Source organism: Glycine max, chromosome 20 (genome assembly GCF_000004515.6).
Source record: "Glycine max cultivar Williams 82 chromosome 20, Glycine_max_v4.0, whole genome shotgun sequence".
Lineage (NCBI taxonomy): Eukaryota > Viridiplantae > Streptophyta > Magnoliopsida > Fabales > Fabaceae > Glycine > Glycine max.
Window position 1 is genome coordinate 3818753 of NC_038256.2, and position 25722 is coordinate 3844474.

The 25722-nt window shown below is 35.3% G+C and overlaps 2 protein-coding genes across 2 annotated transcripts; one reads left to right on the forward strand and one right to left on the reverse strand.

Moving 5' to 3' along the window:
* Nucleotides 1-426, reverse strand: LOC100794985 (uncharacterized). The gene has a single exon (XM_006606589.1). It carries the CDS (start codon nucleotides 424-426, stop codon nucleotides 1-3), a length of 426 nt encoding a protein of 141 aa, XP_006606652.1.
* Nucleotides 427-18168: 17742 nt separating this feature from the next.
* On the forward strand, nucleotides 18169-25722 carry LOC100793237 (integrin-linked protein kinase 1). The gene is made up of 11 exons (XM_003556715.5): nucleotides 18169-18661; nucleotides 18807-18881; nucleotides 19082-19198; nucleotides 19952-20046; nucleotides 20476-20596; nucleotides 20693-20772; nucleotides 23552-23611; nucleotides 23813-23934; nucleotides 24029-24114; nucleotides 24199-24314; nucleotides 25429-25722. The coding sequence occupies exons 1-11, from the start codon at nucleotides 18389-18391 to the stop codon at nucleotides 25553-25555; spliced, it is 1272 nt and encodes a 423-aa protein (XP_003556763.1). The 5' UTR covers nucleotides 18169-18388; the 3' UTR covers nucleotides 25556-25722.

The window sequence follows — 25722 nt, forward strand, 5'->3', positions numbered from 1 at the left end:
CTATGGGTCTTGTAAATGCAACATGGTGGTTAATCTCTGAATGCTTCCACCATGATACAACTTCAATCTTTGCCCGTTCACAACCCTGCTTCTCTCAGGATTATTTGATTGAGGATCCATTAACTCCACTGCTCCATATGGCTTCACTTCTTTGATGGTAAATGGTCCAGACCATTTGGACTTCAATTTGCCTGGAAACAACTTAAGTCTTGAGTTGAAAAGAAAAACTTGTTGGCCTGGCTGGAAGTCCTTCTTCAACAACTTTTTATTGTGGTATGCCTTCATCTTCTGCTTGTATAGCTTGGATGACTCATAAGCATTCAGCCTCATTTCCTCCAGCTCCAAGAGCTGCAACTTCCTCTTTTCCCCCGACAAAACTTCATCGAAATTCAGAAACTTCAAAGCCCAATATGTCTTATGCTCCATTTCTACTGGCAAGTGGCAAGCTTTGCCATAAACCATTTGAAATGGAGATAGTCCTATGGGGGTTTTAAAGGCAGTCCGATAATCCCACAAGGCATCATCCAGCTTAATAGCCTAGTCTCTTCTTGTAGAAGCCACAGTTTTCTCTAGTATCTTCTTCAGTTCCCTGTTGGAAACCTTAGCTTGACTGTTTGTCTGTGGATGGTATGGTGAGGCCACCTTATGTGTGACACTGTAATGCCCCAACACCTTTTGAAGTTGGCTATTGCAAAAATGAGAGCCATCATAACTGATCAGAACTCTTGGTACCCCAAAGCGAGAAAAAATATTCTTCTTCAAGAATTTTACAACAGACTTGGCATCATTCTTTAGGGCAACCACTGTTTCAACCCATTTGGACACATAATCGACAGCTACAAGGATGTATTCATTCCCATAAGATGGGGGAAGTGGACCTATAAAGTCAATACCCCAGCAATCAAAAACTTCTACCTCAATGATACTTTGCAAGGGCATTTCATTCTACCTTGATATGCTTCCCGTCCTTTGACATTGATCGCACTGAGTTGCATGCTCATGGGCATCCTTGAAAACTGAAGACCAAAAGAATCCCGATTGCAAGACCTTCGTTGCTGTCTTGTCCCCACTATAATGACCTCCACAAGGTGAATTATGGCAGTGCCACAATATGCTTTTAGATTCCTCTCTCGTCACACATCTTCTTAAAAGGTTATCATGCAAGAATTTCCTCTTCCGCTGCCAATTCAGATCCTTTGGAAGGATTCATGCTGCCTTAAAATTGGTCAGATCAGTGAACCATGGCCTTTCGTTCACCACCAATAGCGATTCATTTGGAAACTCATCTCTTATTTCTAATTCCTTCAAGGTAACTTATTCATTTACTAGTCTTGACAAGTGGCCAGCTACCAGGTTTTCTGATCCCTTTTTGTCTTGAATGACTAGATCAAATTCTTGCAGCAATAGGATCCATCTAATTAGCTTGGGCTTAGAATCTACCTTTGTCAACAGATATTTGATAACTGCATGATCAATGTACACAATGACCTTCAATCCCACCAGGTATGATCTAAATTTTTCCAGGGCATAGACAATTGCAAAAATCTATTTCTCTGTGGTGGCATAATTTAATTGAGCATCATTTAAAACCTTGCTTACATAGTAGATGGCATGAAAAACCATGTCTTTCCTCTGGCCCAACACAACACCAACGACATAGTCACTTGCGTCACACATAAGCTCAAATTCCTGGCTCCAATCTGATGTTGTAATTACGGGAGCGGATACTAGGCTGGTCTTTAAAATGTTGAATGTCTTTAAACACTCTTCATCAAATAAGAACACAACATCCTTATTGAGAAAATTACTCAGAGGCTTGGAAATCTTCGAAAAGTCTTTAATAAACCGCCTATAGAATCCAACATGTCCCAGAAAGCTCCTTACTCCCTTAACATTAATTGGTGGAGGCAGTTTTTCAATAACATCAATTTTTGCTTTATCCACCTCGATTCCCCTTACGTAAATCTTGTGCCCCAAAATGATCCCTTCTTAGACCATGAAGTGGCCTTTTTCCCAGTTGAGCACTAGATTTGTCTCTTCACAACATTGCAACACCAGCTCCAAATTGGCTAGACAACAATCAAATGATGAGCCAAACACTGAGAAGTCATCCATAAATACTTCAATACACTTCTCTACCATGTCAGCAAATATTGCCATCATGCATCTTTAACAAGTAGCAAGAGCATTGCTGAGCCCAAAGGGCATTCTTCTATAAGCAAACACACTAAATAGGCAAGTGAATGTGGTATTCTCTTGATGATTTGGATCCACAGCAATCTGATTATATCCCGAATAGCCATCCAGAAAACAATAGAATGATTGATCAGCTAGTCGTTCAAGCATCTGATCCATGAAAAGAAGAGGAGAATGATCTTTCCTTGTTGCATCATTCAGCTTCCTAGAGTCGATGCACATGCGCCACCATGTGACTGTTCTTATGGGAATCAAATCATTCTTTTCTTCTTATCACTGTCATGTCACCCTTCTTAGGGACTACTTGTACAGGGCTCACCCAACCACTATAAAAAATAGGATAGATGAGTCCTGCTTCAAGCAACTTGAGCACTTCTTTGCGCACTTCTTCCTTCATAGAAGGATTAAGTCTTCGCTATGGTTGTCTCACAGGTTTGTACTCAGCTTCCATATTGATTTTTTGCATGCACTAGGAAGGGCTAATTCCCTTAAGGTCTGATTTGTGCCATTTGATCGTTGCCCTATGCTTTTTCAAGACTTTCACCAGCCGAGATTCCTCCTCATGAGTTAGAGAGTTGCTAATCACTACTGGTCTTGCCTCATTATTTTCTAAGAATACATACTTCAAATGCTCCGGCAAGATCTTCAGGTCCACCTTAGCTTTCTCTGTAGGAGGGTCTTTCTTCAATTCTTCAAACAAAAATTTTTCCGAAGGGCTTCCTTTCAACCCATCCAACACTTCTAGACACTTCTTCAACTCTTTTTCTTCTTCCTTTGTAAGGCACTCCACAACATTATTCAGAGCTTTCTCTAATAGGGATTGAGATGCCATACCTTGAACTACCATGGCCACCTCATGCTCAACTGCCTCCATCTTAAAACAGGCCTTGTGGTCATTTGGATGCTTAATTGTGTCAAATAGATTAAAGGTAACCTTTTGATCATTGGCACTCATTTCTAGGTTACCATTTCCCATATCCACCACACACTTAGTCATCAACATGAAAGGACGGCCTAAGATCAACGAAATTTCAGCATCTTCCTCTATACCCATGATCACAAAATCCACAGGGAATGTGAATTAACGAACCTTGACCAACACACCCTCCACCACACCGTAGGGTCTTGTAATTAAACGATCAGAAAGCTGCAATGTCATTCTGGTTGGTGCAATCTCTAAGTTCCCAATGCTTCTGCACATAGACAGGGGCATCAGATTGATGCTAGCCCCCAAAATTGATTAGTGCTTTTCCTACTGATACAACACCTATTGAGCACGAGATAGTCACACTCCCTGGATCTTTGTACTTTGGTGGAAGGATTCTTTGAATAACTACGCTACAATTACCTTCTACCACGATGTTTTCATTATTGATGTATTTACCCTTCTTGGTGAACAAATCCTTCAAAAACTTAGTGTAAAGTGGCATCTTTTGCAAGGCTTCCCCGAAGGGAATAGTAATTTCCAACTTCTTGAAAATATCAAGGAAGCGAGAAAAGTATCACTCCTTGTATTTTTTAGACGGCACCAAAGGGTATGGTGCTTCCTTTCCCGAGTTGGGGATAGCCTCTTTCTTTCTTTCTCTCACCAACTCACTTTTAGTCTTTCTATCTCCACTCTTTTTTCTCTCTGTTCCCTCACTTTCTCTCTTTTTATTCTTTTTCTCATTTTCTGCTTCCTCGTTCTCACTTATTTCTTTTTCTCTCGTTTGTTCTTCCTCTTTCTATTTCTCTTCCTCTGCTCCTAACTCTCCTTCATTGCTTTGACTCTCATCACCCACTATCACTCTCCTTTGGCTTCTAGTGACTACAACTTTGCATTCCTCATTGGGATTTTTTTCAGTATTTGCTCCAAAACTTCCTAAAGAATTTTTTGCTATTTGCTTGGCTAGCTGCCCCACTTGGATTTCCAGGTTCTTAATTGCTGACTCAGTACTCTTATGATTGGACATTGAGACCTGCATAAACTAAGTCAAGGTGTCCTCCAACTTAGTGGTTTGATCATATAGGTTTGGCCCTTGGTTAGGAGGTCGATTAGAAAACCCTCCTTGTTCCTTGTTGAATTGATTTCCTGAATGTGACCTCCAGCCTTCTCCTTGATTATTATTAAAGTTTCCTCCCTGCTGGTATCCTGAAAAACCACCTGTGTGAAATCCTTGTCTGTTATGGTTGGCCATATAATTAAATTCTTTAGCTGCATCATTGTTCGCTTCCCCACACATTTCCTTTTTCTTAAATTTACAAACACTTATATCAAAGGGTAAGTGATATACCGGCAAGTGCACCGGGTCGCCAAGTATTTAAAATTAAAACGGAATAAGCCAAGTATCGAACTCAGGGAACTTGCTTATTAGACAGAGTTTTATTCAAAAATAGGGCATTGTGTGAACAACATTGATAATTGAGAATATAAACAAAAGTAAACTATATTTTATGTTAAGAAGCAGTAAATGCAAGTAATTAAAAGTTTACAGCAATAGGTAAAAAGTGTTGGGTCTTTCTAACAAACGAGTTGATGCATATGAAGATATTTCTCTAATTAATTATGTTCTTATGTTCTATGCTGAAGCCTAAAGTACTAAACCTCGATCCCTCGTAAGTTTAGACTAATTTAACCCAAGCTTCATCCTTAGATCCCTCTTGTTGGACTAGGCTTAACTTAAACAGCATTATCATCACAGCATAATAAGAAAACTAAAACCCCGTAATCCATCCCTGGTAATGCAGTTATTTAGCCCTGCTTCTATCAAGTTCTAAGGCAACAGTACATTTCCCAATGCTAAAGTCACCTAACAGTACACACAAGTGGGTGATTAGACCAAGAGCATGAAGTATTTAAGCATTTAAAGAAGCATTGAACACACAAAACACAATTAATTAGATATGAAAAGTAATTACATCAACTGTTCATTAGAAATCCCCAACTAGGGCTTTTAGCCAGCCATACAAGGAACCCTAATACAAGTGATGCAAAAAGTACAGAGCAATTGTTGCTTACACAGGAAGGGGGATCCCTCCTCCTTTTCTTGGCACCTCACAATCACTCAAACACTCTCCAATCTCTCAAAGTGATGAACCCTAGCTTCCTTGCTTAGTTGTTGCCTCCAGAGCATTGTTCTCGAATTTCGTGCAAAAGTATGCAGCTCTGGTAAAAAATAATGTGTCCCCTAATTCTAACACATCAGGCTTTAAATAGGCTCCAAAATCGCGATGTCATGCTTAGCACCACCGTTGTGCTTAGCGCGAGTAAGTGGATTTGGGCTTGGTGCCAGTCGTGCACTGAGCCTGGCAAGAGAAGAACATCTCGCGCTTAGCACGTTGCTTCGATTCAGGTGCTCTTCCAGATTCCTTCTTCACGCTAAGCACGCTGAAGCCGCCCTTAGCAATGGATACGCGCTAAGCCCACTAAGTTCGCTTAGCGCGATAGTCACTTTGGTACTTCAAGAAATTAGCTCCTTTTTACCTGAAATTGTATAGATTTTAACATTAATTCCAATAAAGAAGACCCTAATGACAAAGATCAAAATACAGCAAAGTTTATTTACAATTCCTACAAAAGAACTATAAATTGGGGAAAACTATACGTATTTTGCAAAAGTTTTCTATACAAAATTTAGTCGTATAAGACGACTAACAATCATCTTGGGCTATACAGCAACAAGATTCGTGAGCCCCTCCACAGATATTACAACCCCCAACTTGCATAACTGCTGAGTGAGTCGGTTAAGCTGCTTACAACTGTGTTGGCAATTTGCTTAAGGTTTTTGTGAGTGACTCAAGATGTTTAGCTAACAGCTTATTCTGAGCCAATAGTGCATCTTGTGATGAAAGCTCCAACGGACTTTCTTTTGTGGGGATATGTGTTTTGTCACACAATATAGCATGGTCACTGGCTGTCATGTTCTCAATCAGCTCCATTGCTTCTTCTAGAGTCTTCAACTTTATCTTCCCTCTGATTGAAGCATCCAATAATTGTTTAGATTGTTGCCTCAAATCGTCAATGAATATATTCAGTTGAATTGGCTCAGTGAATCCATGAGTTGGAGTCTTCCGGAGCAAACCACATAAATGCTCCAAAGCTTCACTCAAAGACTCGTTGGGGAATTGATGGAATGAAGAAATTACTGCTTTTCCTTCGACTGTCTTGGATTTAGGGAAATATTTCTTTAGAAATTTCTCCACCACTTCTTCCCATGTCTTCAAACTATTTCCTTTGAAAGATTGCAGCCATCTCTTAGCTTCACCCGCTAAAGAGAATGAGAATAAATTTAGTCTGATAGCATCTTCAGGAACTCCTGCTATCTTCACAGTGTTACAAATCTCAATATATGTTGCTAGGTGAGCATAAGGATCTTCATTTGGCAAGCCATGGAAAAGATTCGTTGAATTAGCTGAATCAAGGAATGTGGATATGAGATATTTGTAGCTTGGACTTCTGACCGCGCTATACTGGTGAAAAATTGTGGCACGGTGGAGTGGAATAATCTTCAAGAGTTACCCCTACGGTTGATCGTCTGCCATGGTGCTACCTTCGGATGCACCAACTTTGGTTCCTCTCAAATCAGCTGGAAATGAAGAAGATTCAGACGACAAAATTCTCTCGCCATTGGGGTTAGCTGTCCTCTCTTGTAGCTCTCTTCTCTTCTTTTTTGCGTTGTTCCTCTTGCAAGTAGCTTTGATCTCCAAATCCAGTGAAGCTAAGTCCCCTGCTGGAGTTTTACCTTGCATACAAGAAGCAAGCTACTACAGAGCAGTTAACCAAGACAAGAGATTAAATTGAATTGAAAATATTTACAATGAATAAAGGATAAATGTTTCCAAACTGTATTACACAATCTAAGTAGAAAGAAATTCGCCGGCAACGGTGCCAAAAACTTGTTAAACTATTGCAAGTGTACCAATTTGCACAAGTAGTATTTAAAATGGTAAGTCCGAGTATCGTATCCACAAGAAATTTGTTTTACTTAGATGTTGTATATTAAGTGTGTAAACATTTTTTGCTTTGGTAATGAAAATAAAGGTTCATCAATGGTTTGATTTTATGTAATTAATTATGCTACTTAAACAAATTACGAAATGAGCACAAAGATATAAAATGGAATAAAGGTTCATCAATGGTTTGAACTTTCTCTTGTCGTACTAAAAGGTTTTTCTCTATTTAACATTACTCTAGCTTTCTTGCACCATCGATTTACTTAGACCATGATTCCTTACATGAACGAGCCTAACTCTCTTAGTTTTTGTTCTTGATTCCTTAACAAACTCGTTCTAAGGGAGTTGCAATACGCACAGGGTACAAAATATACTAGATTACTGCATTCTATTCCTAGATAAACAGACCTCTAACTGCTCTACCAAGTTCTAAGGATTCTAAGAATTTTCCAACACTCAAAACCTAACTAAACATACAAATGGATGATCAAGCCATAAGTATGTAAAATAAACATAGATAGAAGTATAGAACACTAGAAATAACATTAAACAGATAGTTAGAAGTTTACATTAAGAGTGCTCAGTAGAATAACTCCCCAACAATGAAGTTTCAAACCCTCCATTAACAAGGAGGATTTAATACAAAGAGGAAATGGTATTTAAATGAAAGAAAATAGTAAAGGGATAAAGAAAATGTCTTCTTTCCAGCCTAGGTGCCTTCTTCCTTCTATTTCAGGTAGTGTCTTTTCATTTCCCTCTAACTCAATGTTTTAAAGGCTCTTGGGCTTCTCAGCATACGAAGGCGCGCTCAGCGAGCATGTCTCGCTGAGCGAGAGTAAGTGGATATGTGCTAAGCGAGCCTGAACGCACTAAGTGTTGGATCAAGTGGCCTCAGAATAATTAAAAATGGGGGGTTGAATTAATTATTCCTAAACCTTTACTAATTAAAAATTTACTCTTCTAAGGCTTTTACTATGTTGTTAAGAGAATAAGGAGTAGAAGAGAAACTTAACCAAAAGTAAAAGCGGAAATTAAAATGCACAGCAGAAAGTAAAAGAGTAGGGAAGAATGAGACAAACACACAAGACTTTTTATACTGGTTCGGCAACAACCCGTGCCTACATCTAGTCCCCAAGCGACCTGCGGTCCTTGAGATTTCTTTCAACCTTGTAAAAATCCTTTTACAAGCAAAGATCCACAAGGGATGTACCCTCCCTTGTTCTCTTTGAACCTAGTGGATGTACCCTCCACTAGAACTGATCCACAAGAGATGTACCCTCTCTTGTTCTCAGTCAACAACCCAAGTAGATGTACCCTCTGCTTGTACCACAAAGGATGTACCCTCCAATGTATTAAGACAAAGATCTCAAGCGGTTAAACCTTTGATACTTTGTGAATGGGGATACAAAAGAATTATCAGGCGGTTAGTCCTTTGAAAACTTTTGTATAAGGGAAAGGGAAGAATGAAAAAAATTCTCAGACTGTGTCGTTTTGAATTCTTTGACAAGGGAGAAGGGAGACACAAAAGAATTCAGGTGGTTAGTCCTTTGTTCTTTTGGAAAAGGGAGAAGAGAGACACAAAAAGATTTCAGGCGGTTAGGCCTTGGCAAATTCTTTTTGGCAAAGGGAGAAGAGATGAAAAAGAATGAATAGCACAAGTTTTCAAGGTTTAGAAAACCATAAAACTTTGGAAAGCTTTTGGCACAAAGAAGAAGAAGAAGTTCAAAGAGATTCAAGGCTTGTAAAGGATTGTATAAGATTGATTGGATTGATATAAAGATTGATTGAAAATGCAAAACAAAGCCTTGCTTTTATAGACTCTTCATGTCTGGTCAAGAGAACCATTTAGAAGAGTTATGACTTTTAGAAAAACTTAAAACCAATTTGAAAAAGTAAAAAACCATTTGAAGAGTTACATCTTTTGATTTATTCAGAAACAATCACTGGTAATCGATTACACAAAGCTTTTATGTGAAAGGATGTGACTCTTCACATTTGAATTTGAATTTTAACGTTCAAAGGCACTGGTAATCGATTACCAAAACATTGTAATCGATTATAGCTTTTTGAAATCAATTGGAACGTTGTAAATTCATTTGAAAACTTTTTCAAATCCATTTTGCTACTGGTAATCAATTACATCAATCTGGTAATCGATTACCAGAGAGTAAAAACTCTTTGGTAAACATGTTTTGAGAAAAATCCATGTGCTACTCAGTTTTTGAAAAAACCTTTTCATACTTATCTTGATTAAGTCTTCTCTTGATTCTTGAATCTTGAGTCTTGAATTTTGATCTTGATTCTTGGAAGCTTGATCCTTGAATCTTGATTCTTGATTCTTGAAATCAACTTTCCTCTTGAATCTTGAAGTGTTCTTCAACTTTCCTCTTGAATCTTGAAGTGTCCTTGATTCTATCTTGAACATCTTGAACTCATTCTTTGATTGACCTTTGAGCTTTTTGTCATCACCTTTGTCACCATCTTTGTTATCATCAAAACATCTTTGAATCAATCTTGATTCATCATGAAGCTTTGCTTCTACACTAAGCGCGAGAAAAGACAACGTCCTCACTAGGCGGGCTAGTTGCGTGCTAAGCGCGCTGGTCTCTAGCTCAACATTCTCCAGGGTTTTGTATTTGCTCAACGAGCTAGCTGCCTCGCTAAGCGAATGAGCCACGCTTAGCCAATCTGGTTCACTGAGCGAGTCCTTCAACAGCATTTCAACACCTTCTCTTCTTTAGCCTAAAAAACCAAGTTAAATTCAACATTAGTCAACAAAAATGGAGTTTCTACTTTATAAATTCATACAAGAACAAAATATTAACAATTCTCACAAAAGAATCCATAAATTAGAGGCACATTTCTACTTTTTCACTTATTTTTAATGTAGTTAAAACTCATGGATAGCAATTAACACTAACATAACAAAATACTCAATTAACTTTTACATTCTCTAATATTATGCACAAGAATGATCATTTGTTCCCCAGAAAGATTCCATGTCCACCCTCCATTGCTACGAGTTGGAATTAACAACAACATTTTGATGCATTGAGTTAGAGGCATTCCAAGTCATCTCCATATTCTGAAGATGACATCTTTCTTTTGCTATTAGCGTTAATGTAATTATGTAATAAAATTTCTTGAACAAAAAATTACAATGGTTATGATTCAAACTTCACCAATAAATGAAAATCAAACTTTATGATATTAAGTTATTTGGAAACATCTAATTGTTTTGCTAATGTATTGTTCATGCATGCACAACTTATAAAATAATATTTACTATTGTTTCTACTATTACATACACTAAAAAAATTAGTTTATCAAAATTTGAAAATATTAAAATCCTATTTGAAACTATAACACAAAGTATATTAATTAAACTTGTTTTAATTTGTATTAAATGATTATTTTATTGGAATTGAATATGACAATGATTATAACTTGTATTAATTAAATACAATGTTAATGCTTTATATATATAAACAATGTTAATCCAAACACATAAAAAAAATTTCAGGATTGTAAGAAATTTATGGCCTATTTGGGGTAGTTTTTATTTTTGAGTTTCAAAATTTTTAAAAATAACAAATAGTTTTAGTTTTAGTTTAAAAAATAAACAAATCAATTTTTAAAATATGATTAGTTTCAAATAAATTTATTTTGAAAGTTTCATATCATATTAAAACTAGTTTCAAAATGTTTGTGTGGTGGTGATGACAATGATAATAATGATGATATTAGCAGCAACAACAATGATAGAAATATTAGTGGTGGTCACGATGACAGTGACAGTGGTGATGATGTAGATGGTGGTGGCAATGATAATGTGGTTGTGATAGCGGTGTTGGTGGTGACAACCAAAGGTGATGACGATGTTGGTGGTGGCGACGATGATAAAGTTGGTATTAATGTCAATAATGTTGGTGGCGATGATAATGTGGTGGTGATAGCGGTGTTGGTGGTGACAACCAAAGGTGATGATAATGTTGGTGGTGGTGGCAATGACAGAGGTGATATTAATGTCAATGATGTTGGTGGCGGTAGTGGTAGTAAGAGGTGGCAGTGTGGTGGTGGTGGTAGTTACGACATTGGTGGTGGTTGTTGTTGTGATGCTAGTGGTGATTGTGGTGGTGGTGACAAAGGTGATATTGTTGGTAGTGGTGCTAACAATGATGATGATCGTGAGATTGATGGTAGTGGTGGTGGTAGCAATGTCGATGGTGATGGTGATGTTGATGGCGACGATGGTAATAGTGATGGTGGTGGCACCAAGTGGTGGCAATGGTGATGGTTGCGAGGATATTGGTGGTGGTTGTGGTGGCGGTGACACTAATGGTGGTGGCGGTAGCAATGTTAGTGGTGATGGTGATGTCAGTGGCGATAACAGTGGTGGTAGCAATGCTGATGGTTGTGGTGGTGGCAATCGGCTATGGCAATGACACCAATGGTGATGGTGTGGTGGTTGCAATGACTAGGGTGGTATTGGTGGTAGTGGTTGTAACATCCCAATTTTCCATGTTGTGTGGTAGACAATGTTTTTGCTTTGTTATGCGATTGAGTAGTGTTTTTTAGACTATTGAAATTGTGAAAGAATGAGATGTTACCATAGGATACCTAGGCATAGTTAAACTCTTAAGTTTTTAAGCTAAAGTCTAGAAAGAATAAGCATAATTCAGAGAAAATTTTCTTGTCAAATAATGGTCAACTCACTAATGACCTAGATGTTAATAATTGGATTTTGGTCTAGAAATAGAAATTAGAAGCTTGAAAGAAAATTAGTAATTAATGTAAGTAAAGTTAGAAATTAGATGGAGATAATTAAGGTTGATTAATGGTGATTTAGATTTCATAGAATTAGAAAATGGGTAATTGAGTCATAAGAATTTAAAGTGGAGGGCATTTTCATAAATGACTATATCACTAGTTTAAAAATAGAATTTTAGTTTAATCAGTTGGTAACTAATTAAAGTGTCTAATTATATTATGTAAAATAATTAAAATAAGTTAGAGTTGTAACACCTTGAAAAATTACAACTTTGACTAACAAAGGAAATCCAAGTTTTCTTGAGCCCTTCTTCCGTCGAGCTTAGGTAAGTGACCTCCATTTTCAACTTTAAGCTTGATTTTCACTTCATTTTCCTGCTTTATTCTCACTTGTAGTTTCAAAACCTGATTTTGCACTCTTGAAGGTTGGAAACTTGAATCTAAACTCCTTCATTCTTCCTTCTAAATTTCATGGAGACTATAAGAGGTAAGCGGGGTCTCTCCAACTCTTGAACCATATGCTTGTTGTTGAACTTCCTTGAACATGTTATTGCTTTGTAATTTTTGAGCTTATTGTCATGTCCTGAATCTGTGTGCTGAGTTTTTTTCCTTGATTTTTTATGCCAAAAATGAGTTTTTTGCATGTTAAAACATAGAGCTAGCCTAAAATTTCACCCAAATCGGAGTTTCCTAGCAAAAGTTACAAATAAAACAAGTTTAAGAACCTTTAGTAAAATGAAAAATTTGTCAAAAATTTGGACCGAGAGTTAGAGAAGTATGAATTTTTTTATTAAAGTTTTGACCTCAAAAATGAGTTTGTTAGGTTTTAAAATATAGGATAACATAGAAGATTTGCAAAAATCCGACTCCTAGAGCACCAAGAGCGCTAAAAATAAGTTAGGAGCAAAATTGTGAAAAACTAAGCAACAAAGTGATTTTAGACAGTAAATAGCTTAACTTTGGAATCCATGTCTCCGTATAAATTATCTTAGAATTGTTTATTTTTTAGAGTTATTGGTTTATTCACTAGTATATTGCTAAGATAAATGCAAGATCTAATAACTGATGTATGTTCTAAAATTGTGATAATTCTTTGCTGATAAAATTATTGAAATGCATGCATGTATTCTATTATGATTATTGAATGATAAGATCGGTAGAGTGTGAACTTTGATAATTATATATGTGGCATATGAATATATATATATATATATATATATATATATATATATATATATATATATATATATTGTCATTTTTATTCGTATGTGTTGTGGTTTGGTCCGAGGGTGTTCGACCCACGACAAATTGTTTGTTATGATTGGTTAGATAGTTATAATTACAATTCTTATGCTTTTGTTAGTGTGACAAGTGGTTTCTACCACTTAAGGGATCACAATTGGTTCCCTGAGAGTAGTATGTAGGTTTGAGCCTCGCCTCTCTTTCTTGTTTGTTTGTTTGTACGTGTTTGTTGATGTACATGGTATGAGGACTGCGCACGCGATATGGTAGCAAGATTCAAGAGAACTGGATAGAGAGTAAAAGAACTAGTGGTTCTATTTCCTTTTGTGAGAAAGTGAGGTTGCATTGAGAAAGTGGATGATGGACAGAGAGATACACAGGGTATAGTGGGTAGAGAGATTTGAAAAACCTAGGGGAATTAGCGAGCGATGACTACCCAACATTTGGTGCACTCATTTAGTGCATGTAACCCACAGGTCTCACTTTGCTACTCTTGATGGGCTCCGAGACTATGTTTTTTGAGTTAAGAGATGAGGGGTCGATGTACGATATATCCATATGTAGCAATCACTCCCTACTGTCATCCACATGATTTTGTAATATCATCAAGACCCGGAAGGATTGGTGGCAGTGATTGGGCCATATAGTGAAAGAAGTGTGATAGTTACATGCTTGGGATATGAGAGTATTGTTTGTTTAGATAACCACATGCAATGATTACATATATTGTATGTTTTAATTTTGTTTTACTATTGCCTATTGTTTGTGGTGTTCGAGGAGCGTAGGACTCACCCTTGCAACCTCCAATTTCAGGGGGAGGTCATGGAGCATTCACGAAGGATATTCACTTGGATCAATAGCTATCGCTACAGCTACACGGTGGAGGAAGAAGTGCACTTCCACACACACTTTGGTTACATCCGGCGCCACTTTTTGTTGTTAGATGAGCCCCGGATACCACTGATCACTTTAGAGGCACATGCTACATGTCACTTGTAGGTCTTGGGTAATGACTACTGTAAGTGTAGGATTGTTTTCCCTTTTTAATGTATATTTTGGGTGAGAAGATTTCTATACTCCGTGTCATGATATTTTGTTGTATTAAATATTTTGGGGATGTTGTGTAATAGTTTTGAGGGGTGGTGGATATTTTATTTTCTTGTTAACACCTGTAATGACTTCGATACATATATGTTTATATCTTAAGGACCACAGAGGGTCATTATGTATGTACGTATTTCTTTTAATTTATTAGTATTTAGTTTTGTGCAAGTTAATTCTTTATAAGTTATTTTTTTATAGCATTGTGTAAAGGTAGAAGAAAAATGACAACAACTTTTGAAATAGTTTTTAAATAGAAAACATGTTTTGACAATACCCTTTATTCACGAGCATTTTAATTATAAGTACATGTTTTAATCAAGCACAACATTATATGAATACGTGTTTCTTCTTTTCTCAGAAAAAAAATATTGAGATATTTTATCAACTGAAAAATTAGAAATAGAAACTAGATTTAATGACGCGTATTCCACAATATTTATTATTTATATGATTTTAAAAAAATATTTCAAAAGAAAGGATTTCAAGGTGTTACAATGACGATGACAATAGCGATGACAATGGAAGTGACAATATTGATGTTGATGGTGATGGCGATGACAGTACTAGTGGTCGTGGAGGTGGTAACTAGCTATGGCAATGATAATAATCATGATGATGGGTAATGATGTGATGGTGATAATGACCAAGGTGGTATTGGTAGTGATGACAATTGTGATAGTGGTAGTAGCGGATGACAACAACAAATATCATTATCAAATATCAAATGTGAGAAATGTATGTTTTTTAAATTAAAAATTAAATTCACAAAACTTTTTTCTTGATTTTGAAAATAAGTGTAAAAATATTTTAAAAATGATTTAAAAATTATTTTAGCTCCATTTTTACTAAACACGTTTTCTTTTAAAAATTACATTTAAAACCCTAAACCCAAAAACTCACAACCACCCCAAACTAATGACTCCAATAAAAAAAACTTAAAACTTGTAAGAGTTTATATATTGAATTTATTCATAAAAAGGTTAAAAAGGATCCATATACAGCAGCCTCCTTGATTTAATTACCAACCTATATTTGTACCCCAAGACCTAAGGTATCGTTAATCATTTAATAAATTATTTGTTTTACGCATTTTTTTGGATATATAATTTTTAAATAAAAAATCTACTATAATTAATTGATATTTTTAAATAAAAAATGAAAAAATAAAATAAATATACTAGTATGAAGTAACAAATTCCTTATCTATCAAGGAAGCTGCTACAATCCAAATTTATAACAAAAAAGTTTATTAATAAATATAAATATACATTCACTTTAATTAGAATGTTTTAATAAAATTACTGTATATAATAAATTACTCGAATCACAAATTACTGTATATAATAAAATTTTTAATTTTATAATAATTATTTAAAAGTTATATGTATGGTAACTGTTAATTAATTATAACAATATATATAAGAAATTTTACACTATTAAAATTAAACTCTTTAAACTCTCGTGTTCAATACGATTTTTGTAAGCTCCTCCGTCAAATATCCAGATGGAATGTACTAGAAAAATCCAGATGGAGCGAGCATTCTATAGCAATTTTTTTTGTTACATAAGAAAAGAATTATAAAATAATTTAAATACTCTTACAAATTACGTAACTTTCTTTGAATGCCTTATCCAAACACACAGTAGAATTTTGCACAAATAAAAAATCTAATATGATTTTTTTGATTAAATAGATCGTTATCTTTGAACTATTTGGTTTGATTTACTTGGTTGATTACATTTCGAAAATTATAAATTTCGCTTTCATTAAGAATTTGAAGCTGAGTCTGCGGTCCATATTTTTTCTATAATAAAGGTGATAGACTGATAGCCGTGTCTCACCTAAGAAAAGAACGCCCTAACTATAGGAATTTGAATCATAGAAATGTGGGCATTATTAATTACTAAATAAAGATTAGCCACGGAAGAAATTATATTATTGTATTATTTTATTTGATGCAACTTCTACTTTTTTTATATCGATAAATTTTAATTGTTAATTTTTTTATAGTTGGAGGAATCAAATTTATGATTTTTTTTTCTTTCTTTAACCTATTAATCAATCTTATATTTCATTAGTTAACTCCTACTTTAATATATCCTCTATGAAAATGCGTCAGAAAATAGAGCTGGTAAATGAAAACTCCATTATTTTCGTGTAAACCCATCGCACCATTCGCTAGCGAAAATATCCCACTAGAGTAGCAAAGGATATTTACAAGCTAGGGAAATAAGACGTGGGCATTATTTTCATGTATGACTATAGTTTTTTTCCCCATAAGCATGTACTTGATAATTAGACCCGAGAGCAATAATTGGTATATCCATGCATGAAAATAAGATGATTAATCATATAATCATATATGAAATATTAAAATTTAATGTAAACAAATCACATGATTTTTAAAAAAAATTCACATGATATTAAATTTTAATTATTTATATTTTTTATATGATCTAAATTTAATTATTTTATTTTCATATAAGATATTTTTCTCTTATATGATATGTAATCTATATATGTTTCCATTTTATAACATTAATAAAAAGAAGCAAATTGTGCAAGGGAAAACAACAATTGGTAACTAAGCAACTTGTAATTTGGTTGACTGCTACCTTAATATACTTTATGCACTCCATTCCCCAATCCTCCTCTGAAACTATTTTTCCTCCCTAGGAATAGTCAACTGCAACACGATGCAAGATGCCAGTTATGATAAAACCAAGATTCTCGCGGTGTTTGCATTCTGGTCAAACAGGTGAAACATCTATTTTTTTTTTTTACTAAAGATAAATCCAAGTTCTTGCATTTCCAAAGTTAGATGTTGCTAATTGCTATTGCAACTTACAAAAGTCAAAGCTCAAAACGGATGGTTTGACTTCTTGGAATTTATAATTGCTTTTGTGATTAAGAGAGTCTTAATTGAACAGAGTATTTGAATGTTGTAAATTTTATAATATCATATTTTAATTTTTATGAATAAAAAATAATTACTTTTTATGTCTATCCTTCAATATGTCACAAAAGTATATATTTACGGTTTGTCTCAAGGAAGTCTTGAATTAATGATAGCATACATTGAATGAGCAAACGGCTGCTTTGAATGAATGCAATGTCCAGGGAGGCTTTTTAGTGTAAGAAGTAATAATTGGGTACTTGGCATGTAAAAGATTGAAAATATTGATTAAAAAATGATAAAAAATTCATTCACGAAGCAAAGTTAGTTTACTTTTATCTTCTTGAAATAATTCATGTCATATTTCTTAAGCAATAACATGCATGACTGCTGAAATTTTAAAAAAAAATTGTGGTGATTTTAAAAACCGCTAATATTTATTTTAAAATTTAAATTATAATTTTTAACGGTTAAAAAGTACCAGAATTAATTAAAAAAAAGACAGATCTTGATGTAAAAGCACCTTAACAAAACTAAATCATTTACAAGCCTCAATAACAGCACCACAATCTAATAGCAACATCTAGCGTAAAAAATGTTTACTTGCCTACTGCATCATTCAAAGCATCTGAAATCCATTTGCCATAATTCACATAGAAATCTAACAGCATGTTTTAAAGAAGTAAGTTAACGATAAGGCCAAAATCTCTCCAATCCAAATCTTTTAACTTCGTCGTCATTCGTCACGGTCCAGAGAGACTTCATAAACAAGTGATAAGTTCGATGAGTAAGGATTACGTAATTTATATAATTAATGTGACGTATATTATATTAAAATGCATATTATCGTTGATTCATAACTACGATGAGACAAGGTGAAACAGTAAAATTATCCATTCAAGTAAATCCCCGGTTTCAGTTGAAGAGGTTAAAGCTTTTTTTTTTTTAAGATACAGTTGAAGCAGTTAAAGTTAAACGGTAACTGACAAGGTGACCCTGTGACAGCGTAAGCAAAGCATATACACATAATATACCCCACGCGCTTTATTCCCCCCCGACGAAATTTACGAATTACGAGAAGAAAAAAAGTAGTTTCTGAGTTGACATTAAAGATATCGTTGAGGTAAAGGACCAACACCAACCAAAACCAAATTATAATAGAACGCGGAAGAAGAAGAAGAAGTAACCGACGCTTGAATAAACCGAACCGTTCTTCGATTCGGGTTCAAGTTCGAAGAAGAAAAGCGATGAGTTCGGGTAGTAGCAGCAGCCACAGCAGTGAGAAGGAGAAGGAGAAGCAGAGAGTGAGTCGCACGTCGCTGATACTCTGGCACGCGCACCAAAACGACGCCGCAGCTGTGCGGAAGCTCCTCCAGGAGGATCCCTCGCTCGTCAAGGCCAGAGACTACGACAACCGCACGCCGCTCCACGTGGCGTCGCTCCACGGCTGGATCGACGTCGCCACCTGTCTCATCGAGTTCGGCGCCGACGTCAACGCGCAAGATCGCTGGAAAAACACCGTAATCATCATACATACTAATAACATTCCTAATTATTATTATTATTATTAATTTATTATAATTATTTTTGTTACTGTATGATAGTATGATTCGTTGTGAAGAAGAAATGAGTGAATGAAATTTAGGTTTTGGAAATTTTGGACAGCCTCTGGCGGATGCGGAGGGAGCTAAGAAGAGTAATGTGATCGAGCTTTTGCAATCGCATGGTGGCTTGTCTTTTGTGAGTTTCTTTTCTTTCTTTTTTTTTTTTTTGTGTCTAACTTTTGTATTCAGTGATGATCAAGATTTTAAAAAACGGTTCACATTTATCCGCGATTTGCCTCGATATTAACACACGCGACGAAATCACAACCGATATTTAAAACCTTGGATTATGAGTGAAGTTGTTGAGATTTAAACTGTGATGATGGATGGTGGCAGGGGCAAAATGGAAGCCATTTCGAGCCGAAGCCGGTGGCGCCGCCGTTGCCAAACAAGTGTGATTGGGAAGTCGAGCCGACCGAGCTTGACTTCTCCAACTCGGTGCGAATCGGGAAGGTAGGTTTCGCCTCTGCGTTTTTTCTCTGTTTCCGTGGAGTTTATTTTGGTCAACTCTTTGTTCCACTATTACATTTCAGCAAGTGTTTCTTAAACTTAGATTAATTGTATGCTTTAGTACCTAGAGTTGCAAGTTTGATAGTGAGTTGAATTGTTGTTGTGAAATCATCATCGAAGGACAGTCATCGGTTTTCAGCTTTGTTTATGGCTGATTGTGGGAAGAAAAGAACAACTTGCGGCCTGTTTGATCCCTCTCACTTTTTTTTTATATTGAAAACAAATTTACACTAATCAGCAATCTATTAATGCTTTCACTTTTGCCAAAATCAGTTATGATTTTCTACATTGAAGGCAAAGCAACACTAAGTTGCTTCCAGCTTTTTCAAGGTGCCACCTTGATTTTGGGTCCCTCACCACCAAACCAAACACTCTAAGCTTCAATTCTTTTTCTTTTTACAAAACAAGTGTTTTAAAAACCAAAAAACAGAAACAACTGAAAGAGATGTTTTCTTTTCATCTTCTTCTGTTTTGTTCAAATGCTCTGTTTTAATTGTTCAGAGGACAAGATTTTAGAAAATAGAAATGTGGTCAAGAGACAAGCACTTTCAAATGTGCTCGATCGGTGCTCAGGGGACAAGCAAATTTTAGAAAATACAAAACTGTTTTTAAAAAAATAATAAACAAACAAGAGTACAAGACTTTAGCTTTTTTTTTTTCAATGACTTAAATTATTTTCTTGTATGTTTCGTGAAGGGGTCTTTTGGTGAGATTTTAAAAGCCCATTGGCGTGGAACACCAGTTGCTGTTAAACGTATTCTTCCATCTCTTTCCGAAGATAGATTGGTGATGTGAGATTCTTTCTTTCGTCTCTAGTATTTTGTCTTCAATTTGGTTGCTGCTAGTTAGTTGTTATCTGTGATGTGAATGTCTTTTGATTGCTTGTGATTGTGACTGGAGAAATTGTTAAAACTAAGGTCTAATGACTTTCTCTTACCTGTCATCTGTCAAGTTTTACTCGGGGCTATATGGAGAGATATTGGCTAGTAATTGAACTGTTTTTGCTAAATGCATTTTGCTCAGATTAAACCTACTACCTCTTTAGGGCCAAATGATTTATTCTAACAGATTGGATATTTGGATGGTTAGTTATGTCTGTGTATGATGAATTATCAAAACCATGGGAAGGGGAGGGGGGTTGCAGCAATATAAATCATATTTTCTCTGTCCCAGTTTTTTTTTTATGATATCTCATATTTTGTGTGTTAATTTTTATACAGTCAGGACTTCAGGCATGAGGTTAATTTGTTGGTGAAGCTTCGGCACCCCAATATTGTTCAGTTTCTTGGAGCTGTTACTGACAGGAAACCCCTTATGCTAATTACTGAGTATCTAAGAGGGGTATGCAAATAAAACATAATTCCTTCAGATGTACACCTAGTTTTTGGTTTAACAAACTTATGCTTTAAATTGAATTTCTGTTTCATTCATATATAGGGTGATCTTCATCAGTACCTCAAAGAAAAAGGCGCGCTTAGTCCTGCAACTGCTATCAGCTTTTCCATGGATATTGTCAGGTATGGTGTCTTACCATATTTATCTTTTCTTATTTTTATCTTCTAAAAGGAAATTATTAAGAATAGAAGAGAAATACATAAGAGGAGGATAGGAGAAAATTATCTTACCTATGAACAATTAAGCACATAAAAAACAAATTAGCCCAAAAGTGCTCTCCTATTATCTTTACATCTGTTATATAACACCTGGCAGTTTGTTGAAGAACTGTGACATTTGCTCCTGCCACAGAAGCTCCTTGTTTCTCTTCTACCCCTTCTAGGCTAGAAACCTTCAAATTCACTCTTATTGTTCAAAGTCCTCTCTATAATCAGGATATCAGCTAACTTGCCAACTTCCACCGTTATCCGTCCTAAATTTCATTTTAAGTTTGTAATTTGCTTACTCTTCCTATGCAGTCCTTCCTTTATTTCTTATAACACAGTATCATGTGTTCTAATTGTTGATGCATAGCTTTCAAGATAATGCAACATCTTATTCTTTCATGTATCTTGATTTAGAAGTCATGATAAAATCTCTGCATAAAATGTTAGTGAACAAAAAAGAAAGTCACACAATAATATTTTCATGTGTATGCACTCAAATAATGATCTCACACGCTCATATTTATTCACCTGATTTGGCTCTTACCCTCTAATATGTCACACTCTAGATTTGAGTTCCACCACTCAATTTCTTCAAAGGAGAGCTCAAATCTCACTAAATAAGATCAAGAAGAGTATGATCCTGGTAGCAAGTTTTCTGAGAAATCAAGAGGATCACTAAACAAAAAATTATGAGCACAAGAAAACTAGAAAGGAGTAACAATCAAACCACTCTAAGGACCACTCCAAACACTATTATGGTCTAAAAATCAAAATAGAATATTTTTTATTTATATTTTCGTTTTTTCTCATTTCCTTTTTAGAATGCTATAGTAAAAGTTAAACAATTCAGAATTATAGAAAGATAAGGGAAATTATTTGGATTATCACATGTGTGAGCAAATAATAGATAATGATGGACAAGAAAGAGATGAGCTCGAGAACTATATGGTCACAAACTAACAACTAATAGATAATGATGCATAAACAAGAAGAATTGATGAGGATATCTACGAATAGAAACAAGAAGAATTGATAAGGACCATGTCATAATAATTAATAAGGATACAGAAGAGATAGGTACAATACAATTCTATGGCAAACTGTCAACTAACAGAAAAGGATGTAGAAACAAGAAAATAATTTGATGACTCGAAGGAATAAATATCAAATGCAGAAGTGTTTTTTTCCTTTATTGTTTTTGTTATTCTTTTTAAAAATATGAAGCCACAAAACAAATAACATTTAGCTAACAATCAGGAACCTCAGATACCAAACTGATACAGAAAAGAAGATGAATAAAAGATATGTGGACACAAGAAAATCTTGAAATTTGATTCTGACTACGTATGAGTCTAATTCCTAAATCCCATAATAATATTCACTGACGAACCAAAATTGATCAACTTTGTTGACCCAGTGAGAATTTTTGCAATCACATACTCTAAGGAGAGAAACTTTCCACAAGATTCTACTCATGATTCTCAATAACATTCTAGTAGAATTTTACAACCCCTAAGAAGAGAATCCAAAATTTCTTATTCAAAGTAATGTTGAACTCCTAAAGGCGATGTTTTTCTTACTTTATATAGGCAAAACATAACCAATACAATTTTGGTCTTAATTAAAGCTCAAAACATGGAAGCTAACCTAAAATCCTTAACCAACAAATTAAAATAAGTCCTAAACTATTACAAGTCCAAAATTCATAATTAACTAACAAAAGTATTCCTAAACTACTAGCAGCCCAAATTAGGCCTTGTTGACTTTGCAAGGCTCATATTAATTTCACCGCATTATTTATGTCTTGCTTCACTTTATAACATAGCCTAAACGACTTTTAAAAAAAAAACATGGCCTAAACTACTCCGTTAGTCTTTCAAAGCTTCAATCTAGTAGACCCATGCTGTCCCATTGCTACCATGACTGTTGTACGAATTTTAGCAACTATGTTTGCCATAGTCCCTTTACTTCTCATAGCCCAAGCTCTTGTCATTGGACTAACATGGCCTTGTTGACTTTGCAAGGCTCATATTAATTTCACCTCATTATTTATGTCTTGATCACTTTATAACATAGCCTAAACGACTTTTAAAAAAAAATAGCCTAAACTACTCCGTTTAGTCTTTCAAAGCTTCAATCTAGTAGACCCATGCTGTCCCATTGCTACCATGACTGTTGTACGAATTTTAGCAACTAGGTTTGCCATAGTCCCTTTACCTCTCATAGCCCAAGCTCTTGTCATTGGACCAACATGGCCTTGTTGACTTTGCAAGGCTCATATTAATTTCACCTCATTATGTCTTGCTTCACTTTATAACATAGCCTAAACGACTTTAAAAAAAAAAACATGGCCTAAACGACTTTAAAAAAAAAAACATGGCCTAACCATGACTGTTGTACGAATTTTAGCAACTAGGTTTGCCATAGTGCCTTTACCTCTCATAGCCCAAGCTCTTGTCATTGGACCAACATGAATCACAAATGTATCAGTTGTATTTGGCTTTGGCTAGCCTCCTTGATCCCTATAGAATACTATGACCAGTGTATCACTAATCCAAATTCATAGCATTCTGTATTTTATCATCTGAGATAATAGAATTAGGAAATCTAGAAGAATTTGTTTAAATTCAGCTTCACTTAATCTCATCACGAATTCACGATGCTAATATACATTTTGTGAATATTGTTTTTGTAGAGGAATGGCCTATCTTCACAATGAACCAAATGTTATAATTCATCGAGACTTAAAGCCAAGGTAAGTTGGTTATTTGCAACCTATATATGAAAATATTATTATGGATAGCCTGCTAGGCTGCTACATACATTATGTTATGATGTATTGCTTATGAACAAATTGAAGAAACTAGATCGACAAAATTTTATGTCGTAAAACACATGCAGCTGGAATTAAGAAGCCTTTGTATTATATGTTGAAGTTTATTTTCTGAAATTTCAGGAATGTTCTTTTAGTCAATTCTAGTGCCGACCATTTAAAAGTTGGAGATTTTGGATTGAGTAAGCTTATCACGGTCCAGAGTTCTCATGATGTATACAAGATGACTGGTGAAACTGGGAGCTGTGAGTATTCTCAGAGTTTCTTTTTAAGTGTTAGTTCCCATTCTTGTGCAAAACTTAATTTAATTTCCTTCTTCTCGGGGATTAAAAAAAAAAGACCGCTACATGGCTCCTGAAGTTTTCAAACATCGGAGATATGATAAGAAGGTTGATGTGTACTCCTTTGCAATGATTTTATATGAGGTAATTCTGCTTGCTTAAATACTAAAGTTTTATGTGATACAATTTGAAGCTAATTTTAATGCATGATATCCTTATCTCGTGCAGATGCTTGAAGGTGAACCACCTTTTGCAAGTCGTGAACCTTATGAAGGAGCAAAATACGCTGCAGAGGGACACAGGCCTCATTTTCGGGCAAAGGGTTATACCCCTGAATTGCAAGAGTAAGTCTGATACATTTCTTTTATCCAATTTCACAGCACTCTATTATGAACGCTAGTTCTTGACATGGTATCATGCTCTCTTTGACCAAGTGGTCAAGAGCTTGTTATCATTCTTCTAAGTGGGTTTCTATGATTGTTCACACTTGAAGCCTAAAATGGCTTTCACATAACAAGCCATTTTTGCGACATATAAATCATTTCTAGGCTTGCACCAAATAGTTGAAGCTTTTAAGCGACTAGGTCCTTTACAACTCTAAAAAAAAGGTCTCAAATGTAGGCCACATGCGTCCTGGCTTAAAATTAGGTGGATAATGTGGTCTAATTTCACTTTGGGAGGAGCTATGAAAAGGAAAGTTGATATCTTAAAAATGGTACTATTGGAAGCACCTACTTAGATGGGTCTTATATGAGTACTTTCCAACATGCTTTCATTAGAGAAGATATCTCATGTCAGAGCAATTCATTCCTACAATTAATCATATCCTCGACATTCAAAATATGACCTCCCATTTGTTCAACATCTGACTTGGGATTACTTTCTTCTTTGCTTTGTTTCAAACTCGTTTTGGTTTGATTTGAGATTTTCAACTGCACATGCTCTAGTGTGTTTTTAAATGTTCTGTGATATCTAAGCCATGTGATACGCCATTACTAGGCTTACTGTTGTATATTGCCTTTAAAATCACGAAAGGCATCTTAGTTTGTTGTCCCATCTTTTACCTTTATTACACTTATTCGGCATCTATGATCTTACTTTGTGTGGGCAGCATGCTTTATCTCTGAAGTCTGACTAATTATTATAGACTATAAAAAAATTAAAGGGGTGGTTAATAATGGTTATGATTTTTCCCGCGTTCACCATACATGGAAGAACATTGACCAATTATATGATTATTGTTGCAGCTTAGTACTTCCTATTTCACAAACCCCAAGTGTGACTAGCATAGCCATAAATATGATTTAACTCTTTTTGTGATCATTTATTTAGAGGTTCTGAAATGCTATGTAAATTAGGCTATTAGAAGTTATAGCAAGTAAACATTTATTTCGTTTAAAGCATGCCTCGATCATATAATTAAATCTTATAGACTTTGGCCTTTCATGTTCTTATTAGGTTAACAGAGCAGTGTTGGGCTCATGACATGAGTCAGAGACCATCCTTCATAGAGATCCTTAAACGGCTTGAAAAGATCAAGGAGAATTTACCTACAGAGCATCACTGGCACTTGTTTACCTCATAAATGTCTAATAGCAATAATTTGTTCAGAAATTAAGATGATTTATTTACCATTACCATTCTCTGGTTTGGTGCCGGATATATGGATTGGTTGAGCCAACCAACCTGCAAAGTCAATACTTGTTTTCAACTGTTTGGATTAATGAGCAGAAAAGGTGATGTTGATTGCCC

Coding starts and splice junctions, on each gene's coding strand:
- LOC100794985 (XM_006606589.1), bottom strand. CDS start 426: ATGGAGCATAAGACATATTGGGCTTTGAAGTTTCTGAATTTCGATGAA.
- LOC100793237 (XM_003556715.5), top strand. CDS start 18,389: ATGAGTTCGGGTAGTAGCAGCAGCCACAGCAGTGAGAAGGAGAAGGAG. Junction 20,773..23,551: donor TTTTCCATGGATATTGTCAG/GTATGGTGTCTT, acceptor TTGTTTTTGTAG/AGGAATGGCCTATCTTCACA. Junction 24,315..25,428: donor TATACCCCTGAATTGCAAGA/GTAAGTCTGATA, acceptor TGTTCTTATTAG/GTTAACAGAGCAGTGTTGGG.